This window comes from Papaver somniferum, chromosome 4, assembly GCF_003573695.1.
Source record: "Papaver somniferum cultivar HN1 chromosome 4, ASM357369v1, whole genome shotgun sequence".
NCBI classification, from domain to species: Eukaryota; Viridiplantae; Streptophyta; class Magnoliopsida; order Ranunculales; family Papaveraceae; genus Papaver; species Papaver somniferum.
The window spans coordinates 107,549,771-107,561,787 of NC_039361.1; the positions used below are offsets into that span (position 1 = coordinate 107,549,771).

General features: G+C 36.1%; 1 protein-coding gene across 1 annotated transcript; it reads left to right on the forward strand.

Moving 5' to 3' along the window:
• The first annotated feature begins 466 nt into the window (after positions 1-466).
• LOC113272968 lies at positions 467-817 on the forward strand. Its single transcript, XM_026522746.1, has one exon. It carries the CDS (start codon positions 467-469, stop codon positions 815-817), a length of 351 nt encoding a protein of 116 aa, XP_026378531.1.
• The last annotated feature ends 11,200 nt before the right edge of the window (positions 818-12,017 follow it).

The window sequence follows — 12,017 nt, forward strand, 5'->3', positions numbered from 1 at the left end:
TGCAACTCACCAGTTTTGAGGTAGCCAAAGATGCATGGGATTTTCTTTCAAAAAGGTACACTCAAGTCAACTTTTCTCAGAGATATAAACTTGAACAAGATATTAGATCTAGGAAGCAACCACATGATCAGACTATTTCTGTTTTTCATTCTGAGATATCTATAGTCTAGAATCAATTAGCACTTATGGAACCAAAATGGACTGTAGAATCGGAACTGTGGCAGAAATATAGAGAGGAAACACGTTTAGTTTAACTTCTAATGGCTTTACGTGATGAGTTTGAGTCTGTTAGAGCATCTATTCTTCATCGATCACCTCTTCCAACTGTGGAAGCTGCTTTTTCTGAACTTATTGTAGAAGAAACGAGAAAAAGAATCACACCAGAGATATCAGGAGTGTTTGTTGTGCCTACACGTTCAAGTTCAAATAATTTTCAATAAACTAAAGTGCTTCAGTGCAACGTGACATGTCTCAAGAGCAATGTTACAATTGCAAGACTTTTGGGCACTTTGCAAAGAATTGCAATATTCCATCAGCAAATTCCTCACCTTCTCCAATAATACCTGACTCACCCACAACACAGTGTGGGTACTGTAAGCAACTTGGTCATTCATCCAGATTTTGCACCTCACCAACTTCAAGAAACATGAGAAGAATCAATGCTAATGGAGTAAACAAATCCAGTGCACCAACTAGATTTATGGCAGTCCCAGTCTCACCTGCATCAACATCAAACTCATATGCATTAGATGTACCTGGTGGTAGTTCTGCACCAAATATTGCTGATATTCAAGAGATGATTAAACAAGCACTCTGAATTGGTAACAATCCTACAGCTGCGTCTGCCTTCTCTATCTCCTCAGGTATTTATTCAACAGAATGGTTTCTCGACTCAGGAGCATCAAGCCATATGACTTTTAATCAAAAGTTTTTTGGAAGTCTTCATCCTGTCATCACCCCTAAGATTCATACTGCTGATGGATCAACAGTAACTGCAAGTCATATAGGCTTGGTCAACAATTCAAATAACTTTTATGTACCAGATGTGCGTCTTGTACCAAATATTACAATGAATCTAATTTCAGTTGGTCAACTGTGTGATCAAGGTTATAACACATATTGTTTTCCTTTTGGTTGTGCTATACAGGATCTCAAAACCGGGAAGCTAGTTGGGATAGGCCTTAGAGTTGGTCGGTTGTATGTCCTTCAATCTCCTATTCTCTCAGCAGAATCTAAAAGTCATGTTGTAGCTGCTGCTCCCACTGCACCTATGTTAATATCTCCCTTCATGTCTTGGCATTCTAGTTAGGTCATGTTTCCTTTTCTCGTCTTTCATATATGATCAATAAGGGTTTACTAGGATATACTCAGTTAGATAAAGAACCAAATTGCATCTCTTGTAAACTGGCAAAACAACCAGCTATTTCTTTTAATCTTAGCACTTCTATTTCAACTGAACCTTTTGCTCTTATACATTCTGATGTCTGGGGTAAATCTCCAATTATGTCAAATGGAGGTGCTTGTATTATGTCAGTTTTATTGATGATTATTCGCGTTATACATGGGTATATCTATTCATCTCTAGAGAAGATTTTCTGAAGTTATATGTTGATTTCTCAACCATGATAAAAAATCAGTTTGGTAAAGTGATCAAAGTTTTTCGTGCTGAGCAGGGTGGGAAATATATTTCTCAACAATTATAAGCAAATTGAAGAGATTATACTATCGCATGAGCACAAAACATGAGACAGAAGCAAGATAAGAATGAAGAAACAATTCGCACATTCAATATTTTCTCAAGGATTCTACCCTCATAGATAAAGAACAGAGGCAACTATGGATTACCAAGAAAACATTTTATGTTCTTTATCTTCTCGACAAGAATCACCAAAAATGGAGTAATAATTTCGCATGAATAGAGGCAATACTTATTATTTTCATTCAAGGACGGATACTTCTTATATTTCGAGGATTGAATACTTCTTATATTTCTCAAGGGATACTTCATACTTATTATATATTTCGAGGATTGAGTACTTCTTATACTTCTTCAAGGATACTTCATACTTCGCATACTTCAAGAGATGATACTTCTTATTTACTTCGCAACGCTCCGGAACTTCACAAAAGAATAGAGGCAAGTACGTACTTTTCAAGTCCAGTATTCTTTCGCTCGTTCCTTCATCAACAAAGATCAAAGACTACTAGAACAACACGTATCTCTCTCCAACAACTACATCGCTCTTCAAGCAATATTCAAGAAAAAAGAGGATTGTTGTAGGATCAGAATTTCGCGACAACGATACGCTCGCGAAATTCTTAACAACGCATTACAAAAATGTCGCAGAGCACTTTGAGAAACGACACAATAGGTGATATTAGCTTAAACATAAGAAAAATGTAATAACTTTGCGAAGATTGGAAGATCTGCGAAATTAACATTTGTAAGCTTGCGATATCATCGCAAGCCAGATCCGAAATTAGGGGAAATGTTAGTTGTACCCCACCATATATGAGCTGTCATCCATTATGTAAATACCTATATAAAGAGAAAGGCAAGAGAGAGAAAGGAGGATAATCAAAAAAGAAAAAGGGGAGAGACACTTTAGGGAGGACACATTTGTAGAGAGAGAGAGAGAAGAATTTGTATTATTATCTTCTTCTTCCTTCTTCAACCAAGAGCTCCAAATACTCATCAATGGAGTCTCAATTGTAATCCATATGTAATTACAAACTATCATAGTGAAGATCCCTAACCCCGTGGATGTAGATCACATTGATCGAACCACGTAAATCTTGTGTCTTATTTTCTATTTTCATTATCTTTATCTTTATCTTTATTTTCATATCAAATAAGTTTAGATCTAGAAATCATAGTCCTGATAATACAAGGGGTGTGTCGTAGGATTTCCTGCAACTACATTTTGGCGCTAGAAACACTACCTGTTTCTTGTTGGTTTGAAGGAAATTCAAATAAATTAGTTATTGTGCATCTAGATCTACAAAATTTAGGGTCAAAAGGGGAAACTCCAGCGAACAATTCTGGCCGCATCAAAGGTCATGGTGATACAAAGAGCGAAATATAAAGAATCATCATCTATTGATTGTTCAAACAGAACAAAATCTGTCTTATCTCTTTACTTATATGTTCAAAATTCTAGATATGGGAGATTTTGAGTGCGAAAGTATTCAGCGCAGATGGCACAGATTTGAAGAAGAAAAGCCTAAACAATTGAGATGTATCTCTACAAGAGCGAAGAATCATCTTTCCACAAAAAAATACACATAAAAGTGATGATGGTGATACAAAACGGAATCTGGTGGTGGTCCTTTCCATGGATTTAACGAAGAGACGAAGAACCAATTTGCAGTAACATTACCTAATTTCACCTGAGCGAAGGCATCGCGTAAGGCAAGGAAACTCAAGGATGAAAGGTAGACCAAGAGAGGACAAGAACTTAGGTACAAATAAATTCTAAGAAGTACACGAAGAAGAAATCAGTGGGAAACATTCCGTGCGAACAAAGAGCTAAAGCACTTGAAACAAGACAAGGATTTGTACAAACTTCTCTAGATTTTCACAGAATTGATTTGTTGTTCGCAGCATGCATAATTGGAGAACTTACCATCATAAATTATTAATATGAGAAGAAATGGTTCCACAAGTTCGCAATGCAAAAAAATGGAACTTAATCTTCTCTACAATGGAGCAAAGACAAGAAGTAATGAATGAAGTCTCAATACTACTATAAGATAAATCTAATGGAAATGTGTGCGATGAAATAGAGGTGAAGAGAAAATCAGAGTGACGCACAAACACGAAGAGAATGCAGAGTATTCTTATGCGAAAGAATAAACTCCATCGACAAATTCAAGGAGAAATATACAGACAAACACAAAGGAAGGATGGTGCTACGTGAAAATAAAGGAAAAGTGGAAGTAGACAGCATTAACAACTCAAGAAAACTCACGTGAATCCTTCATGGGGATTATCAAGCATGAAAAGAAGAAAGAAAGACGATATAAAAAAAAAAAAAAAAAAACTATGCGAAGATAATAGAAGGACGATGATATCCAACAATAAGAAAACAAGATCATTACATCATTAACTTGACTAATGAGTTGCAGATACACAATTTAAGTCAGAACAACAACTCCAAATTTTCAACAAAGAAAAGAACTCAAAGGAGCATAAAACACCATTCTAGCGGTGCTAAACAAAGAACGATGACCAGAGGAGCCCCAGCAACCACAAATGATGAGCTAGACCAACATACAAAGAATTAATGCAAGATCAGAAAAACATGAACTGGAACTATTAATAAAGAAAGGAGATCATAGGACGAAATCAGGCAGAGGAACTACCACAGAAAATGAATATTAGACCTCCTAAAAGATAAGACGAACAGATAGGACGAAAACAAGGACTTGCTACGTGAGAAGACAACTTCAGCTGCTAAGAGTAAAAGAATACACAACATCGTATGCGAAGGAACAACAATCAATAATGATAAACAATGAGAAGAAGATCAGAATAAAACTCAAGATGTGAAACACAACTAATAAAAGTATAGAGCGAACAACAAATAGGTCACGGGTTCGAATTCGCAGAGACACATATTTTTCATTTTCTTCTCGTTTGCATGGGAGAATAAAATAATAAGGAAAAAATTTATGCGTTAATTTCGCAAGAGAAGTTCTTGCACAATTGGTCCAGAGAGCAGTATGTGTTTTCGTGGTCGCAAGTTCGAATTCGCTTGCGAACATAGTTTTCTTCTTTTTTACAGGGAGCGAAGAAATGAATAATTTCGCAATATTGTTTCATTATTTCGCAAACAAGACGCAACACAATTGGTCATCTGAGTTCACGGTCGTGTGATCAAGTCCCAACACCTGCGTATTTTTTTTCGCACAAATATTTCTTTGATTATTTCGCACAGAAGAGAGTTAAGATGATAATTTCGCAGAGATATTTCGCAAAGAAAAAGGTTGCACAGTTGGTCAGGAGGCATGAATGCAAGCAGCAGGTCACGGGATCAATTCTTGCTTCTCGCATGTTTATTTTTGTTACGCAAAATTTATACAGAAGTGCCTATCACACAGTTGGAATTTTATTACTTCACAAGAACTTTGATTATTTCGCAAGAGAGGCTTAGCACAGTTGGTATGGTGCGAGAAAATCCAAGAAGCAGGTCAAGGGTTCAAGTCTCACTTCTCACACTTCTTTTTGCTGCGCAAAATTCATACATTTTAAGGCATTTATTCACTTCTTTGACAACAACAACGACTCACATGAAAGATAATTACCACTTCCTTGAACATTTTACTTTATACAAAGAACGAATAAAAAGATTTTTGATTTGATTTACAAAAAGAGATTCAATCGCACTATAACAAAGATTTCAAGATTTCAAAGATTATAAAGATTACTAAGATTTCAAGATTACAAAGACTTCAAAATTATAGAGATTTCGAGATTTCAAAATTACAGAAAACTGAGAAAATTCAATTTATATGTTTCTCTAGAATATTTCTTTTGCAGGGAATAAAAAGATTTTTGATTTGATTTACAAAACACGATAAATTGCAGAATTACAAAGATTTCACAACTACAAAGATTTCAGAATTACCATGTATTAGAATTTCTCTTGAATATTTACTTTGCTTAAAATGATATGATATGATGAGAATGAAAAAATGGATGAAAGAAATGACAGAAATGAAAAGATGAATGTGGGAACAAAGAGACGCGAAAATTTCGCAGAAACAAAAAGAGAAAGGGGCGAACCTTTATGTCGTACACCCTAGTTCGCGAATACAATTTCGCAAGAGGAAAATGTAAGACCTAAAGTACGTCATATAAGGGGGTACCTGTTGCATGGCTCAGGGAAAGGTTACACCTCCTCCGGAACCTGAGTCATGGAGATTTGGGGTCAATAAAGCCCATCCGGGAGAGGCACCTTGGATTCTCAGCTTAAGCTTATGACTTAGGTTGGGCGACTAAGGTAATAAGGACTCTCCCAAGGAGTGCAAAATATGATCAAGGCGCCAAGGTACACGGTTGATTCAAGAGTATCAGGGGCGTCTGGAGCGTACCTTTCCATTCTTGACAAGTCTTGGCTTATACTGCACTCGGCCCAAAGAAAACCCCACTTAGGGTGCAATCTCGTAAACATAATCCCTATAGGTAAAATGGACAAGAGGCTGCGAAAACAACTGGTTGTTGTTAAGACCGGATGAGAGGAGCTAACCTTGTATGATAAGACCTTTAACTAGGAAGGCAAAATAAGACCACATAAGAAAATGAGTAAGCAAGTAAGCTTGCGAGAATGATTATATGTAAGCAAACAAGATTGCGGATATGTACATGGAAATGAAACTGAGGCAGTGAAAATGCCGCAGACTTGATATTATGATCATACTGTTATAAGATACTAATAGTGCAGCAAAGAGGGAAGATGAAAAACAAGTAAGAACTTGTGAAGAACAATAACTACACGAAGAAGAATGCATACACTAAAGAAAAAGGCATAGAAATGAAGAATGGAATCAATTTAGAGCTACATCAATTTTAGACGGCAAAATGAGCTAAGTAACACAAACATTAACTATACATTGCAATAGATAAGCATTTTCATCATACAAGCATCATACTCGCATCATAAAAGCATTGCATAAGCATTTCATGTAATAAACATCGCATACACATTTCATAACATAATCATCACATAAGCATTATATTCGTATAAGTACTTTACAAAACTGTACGGAATAATATTGCAGAACTTCGCAATAATATCGCATAATTTAACAGAATTATTCAGGATTACTCAGAATTTCACAGGATTATTCAGAATTTCGCAAGATTATTCAGAACTTCGCAAAATGATTCGAAATTTCGTAGAATGTGTCATAATTTCGCAGAATGTGATTATCTCGCTCAATTATTTCGCACAATTATAAGCAACTTGAAGAGATTATACTATCGTGATGTAGTTTTGAAAGTGGTAGTAAAGTTCGTTCAACTCGGATTGTGTAAAGGTTTGATTTAAGAACTACGAATAAAAATACTAAAAATATATTCACAAGGTTGTCACGAATATCGAGAGGTACTGAGACTTAGGATTTCACCACTAATCACATTCAATTGGTTCATATGATGACTCATAACAATTCTAGCTCTTTTGTTGACTCTTTTCTTTGCCAAAAGTAGATTTTATAAAGCATTAGATGTAAATCACAAGCATGACGCATCAAAAGTTCCTAAAACCCAGCATGCGACATCAAACAAAATCACAACTAATCAAGAAAAATCATAAATCGATTAAAACAAGTGCAAAAGTCATAAAGAATCAATTATAGTTACCAAGTGATTGTGAAATAGGGCTTCCTCCATCATCCCAGTGTTGGGGTTTAGCTCCTCACGACAAAAACACGCTCAAAATATTTAATCATGGCTCAAATAGGTGTTTTTATTGAAGAAGTGGATCTGTAACATATACAATTGTTACAAAATCCGCTGTTACGGAAGCTGCCCTTACAAATAAATTCTAACAGGAATAGTTGTTGCAAAGATGTTACAAAGGTATTGGATTTGAAAGATTAGGTAACAGTTTCTTGCTAAGTTGCGAAGTGTTCTACGACGTTGTTCTTCAGCAGCAGAAACGTCTTCTCTGCAACTCTTGATTTTCACCTCTGCAGCTTCACCAAGCCCTCAGCTCGGTTCCCAAAAGTCTCGACTCCCTTCTATGAAATCCCAGCAACTTATATATAGCCAACAAAGCGATTTAATCTCCCCAAAACTTCTCGAAATCTCATCTTTTCTTTTCTTGGCAGTTACGGCAATAATCTCTTCCCAAAACTGTTTCACGCGTTTCTAAGCTTTCCAACTTATCTCAAACTCTTACTTACATAGATATGTATCTTTGGAAAGAGTTTTAGGTCTTTAGTCTCTCTAGAACTTCTAAAAATAATCTCAATAGGGTCCGTGTAAAAAAACTTTCCCTGTTTAGCTCCAACTCGGTTTCTAGCCCAATTCGATCCAAACAAACGACTATACCAGGCTTGTTTAGTTGAATCAAGTCCAGCCCAATCAATTCTGGCGATTGAATCTCACTAAAACACCTTCGAAATCAATCCTCAACTCTGCCAGTTGCATGCACAAAATTTCCCGCCAATTTCAGTTTTTAAAACGATGAAGATGACCTCCCCCTATCCTGTGCTGGTCTCCCTTTAGCAGCTGCCTGGAAATGGATGCCCCTTAGTAATTAGTCACACCTTATCCATTTGAGGGGTCCGAATAGCAAGTGTCCTCCGGGGGTGCCCCACGCAACTTTTCGAGCCGATTTTTCTAAAAATGTTTATTGGCCAAGAATACCTACACACACATAAAATACCATAATAAGTACAAAAATGAGCACTATCAATATATAGAATTGAAACAAATTAGACACAAAAATGTGTCTATCAAATACCCCAAAACTTATTATTTGCTCGTCCTCGAGTAAATTAAATAAAATAAAAATCCTAACTCACTGACGCAGGCATCGTCGATTGCATTTAGCGTATGCAATAAGCCTTTAAACCCCTAGGTGTCCCTAGTGGCCGAGTTATAGTCTCGGGAGGGCTTACAAGAGATATACCCACAAAACCTTTACTCCAAACCCTAGCTATCTACGCAGAACCTTGGAAGGCACTAAAGAATCTCCTTGGTTGGCATACTTATTTACTACAGGAGGAAGTACCCTGATGCGAAATTCCAATTGCTGTACACGAGTTTGCACTCAAGCATACTAAAATTCATACATAAGTCACAGAGCTCTACTCAGATAGTTGCACTATGGACATCATATTCGGAGTTAAACTAATCACATGGATAGATCAAGAAGATGGATATAGAGAAAAACATAGATGGTTTTGATGTTTACTAGGTGAGCGGTGTTTCTCATATCTGTCTGAAGGCCTCCGCCAAAATGAACCTATCCTAATGGACTGAGATACTAGTCTGACTAATATCAACACACTGGCATATACAAGGGAACCAATGGTCGATAATCCTAACTCTATGTCAACTCAGCTGGCATATATAAGGGTACCAGTGGTCGACTTTATTGAATTTATTCCGGTTGGTCTGGTGGTCTGGTCTAATTTTTTTTTTTCTTCTTCTTCTTCAACTTTTTTTTTTTATCTCAATCACTCTAATTCACCCTAGCATTGGTAACAACTTGAATCGTGAGCCCCACCTAATCACTTAGAGAAACATAGTTTAAAAACAAAACAAAATAAAAATAGAAGTGAAAAGGACTCAACGAGATATGGTGAAACTATCATGTTATTTCTAACACCTGAGATCTGTGCTTTTATGAATAGACTCTTTAGATGTTTCCATCTAATCAGATTGGTTCCTCAACTCCTACAACCAACATGCTTCCATCCACTTAGATTAGTTAGTGCAATCCTAAATAGGCATAAATTTCTAAGCTATGGAGTTTATTTATTCATACTGCAACTAAAAAGTTTCTCCCATACCCCCAAACTTAAATCTAACATTGTCCTCAATGTTCTAAAGATAAAATTAAAAGCATGAACAAGGAGAAACTGTTACCATTTGAATCAAAAGAGATAAGGAAAGATATTACCGTGTCGCATGAATATTGGGTTACCTCCCAAGAAGTGCTAAGTTTAACGTCTTCAGCCAGACTAATAGATGATTAGTCACCTCATGGAATCATAAACTAATAGCCGAAATTTCTGTGGGTCATCAAAAAACCAAATAGAGCTATCACAAATAAAAGGAATCTGCAACCTGTCAAGAAAATAAGAAAATAAAGCACATCCTTGTCTAGTTTCCTGTTTAAGACAACTACATCTAACTGTGGTTCAGGTTCAGGTTCTATAACTGGGTCCAAATAAAAAAAATTCATGGGTTGGAATTCCTCAAAGCTAAGATCCGGTTCAGGTATTAGAGTCTGGAAAAACTCAAGTAAAAACTTAGAAGCACATAATAATAACCTGAATAATTGAGGATCCTTAAAATCAATCAGTTTTGACTCACACAATCGACCACGATGAAACTGGTGGTCAATCTTAAGCAAATGTATCAACCCTAATCTCTTAAAGTAATTAGGTTTAGTCTCAAAACTAAATAATTGACACATCTGAAATTTATACGTTCCCACAATTGGTTGAAAAATATTTGGTGGGAAAACAAAATCGATCTTGGTATCATAGCCTGTTTTAACCTCATCAACCAGAGGATGGGTTTCTAACAACTGAACTTCCTTATGGACATCACTAGGTTCAGGAAAACGTGTATGAAGATAATATTGCAAAATGGTTGAGGCACATATGTCAAGTCCGAAGTGAGGGACCTTTCTAAGAGTTAAGGCACATGGAGAATGATAATCACCCCCAAACTTAGAGTTTTGGGTATCTCTAGATAGACTAGCTACAATTTCATTAATTTCTAGATCGATGGAATCCTGAAAATAGTCAATTGCTTCTTTTAGGTTATACTCAAGTGACGCATCCTCACTCATATTTAATAGCTGTACGAGTTCATTTTCTTCGTCTAAGACCATTGTTTCTAAATCGCTAGACTCTAAAACGGTATTCTCAGAATAAACTCATTCCTCTAAACCATTATCGACTTCGTAATGAAAAGGAAATACTACATCATCTAAAGAAGTGGTATCTCTAATCAAATCCTCGTCCTTTTGAATAGGTGAATAATAATTAAAATTATCGGGATCTGAACCAGAAATAACACTATCATCATAAAGTTCATTTGGAGTAACAAATTCCTGATCAATATGCCTACATATTTCAAATTCTTCATCAACACTATCCACATCATAATCATAATAACATGAAAATGGTTGAACCTCATCTAAACAACTAGTGTTACCAATTTTATCCTCGTCATCTTGATTATGCAAATAACTATCCTCATTTTCAAGGGTACTATTCGAATCACTATATTGGAAATTAAGATTGTTTCGAGCAATTCTTTCGTTCGTCTCACTATCATCTTGAAGGATTCCTCTATAGAAAGTTATCTTTCGTCATAAACTAAGTTATTCATCTCAGCTAACTTACGTGTCGACTCCTCTAATTTCCTGAGGGACTCTTCTAAAGGAGAAATATAAGAATTTTGCTCGTATGACCGGTGCGTGTGTGGATAGTAATTGGGCGCATCAAGGTATGAGCCATAACCTTGAAAAGGTTGATGTTCCCAACCACTATTCACATTATGGTCAAAGTAGTAACATACATTTTGAAACTCAGTCGGATATTCGTTGTATTGTCTCTTGTAATACCAGTTCGACATTCTATTGCAGGGGTGTGAGTTGTCACACAAAATAAAAACCACTGACAGGGGATTCGTGGGTGGATAGAATCTTACCTCCCGTACCAGACGGGCGATGAACCGTTGAAGTCGACTCAGGCCACCGACTCCGATGTCAGTGTACGAACCCGAGGGGCCGAGACAGTATCATAACTGTCGTCCTTCCCTGCAAACAATTTTTTTATTTAAACCAACCCTTCCTTAGGGTCTAAAAATAATAATGTCCAATCCAAAAATAAAGTCCAAAAAGTGTCCAAAAATAAAAAGAAAAATTAGAAAAACTAAAACCCTATTTACAGTTTCTAAAAATAAAAAAAAATAACTATATACAAAATATTTTTCTTCACTCCTTTCGGATTCCTCTCTTCTTTCCTTCTTTGGCGATGCTTTCCTTTTATAGTACTTTTTTCTTTCCTTGTAGCTTCGCTCCAATCTGAAAAGAATCGAAAAATACCAAAGGCGTAAAAGAGAACAAAAATTCTAAAAGAAATAAAATAAATCTAAAACCTAAAACCTAATAAAAATCCGCGTCGGCGGCGCCAAAAATTGATGTAGTTTTGAAAGTGGTAGTAAAGTTCGTTCAACTCGGATTGTGTAAAGGTTTGATTTAAGAACTACGAATAAAAATACTAAAAATATATTCACAAGGTTGTCACGAATATCGAGAGGT

Bases quoted from the DNA above. Each gene is read 5' to 3' on its own strand.
- LOC113272968 (XM_026522746.1), top strand. From the start codon at position 467: ATGTCTCAAGAGCAATGTTACAATTGCAAGACTTTTGGGCACTTTGCA.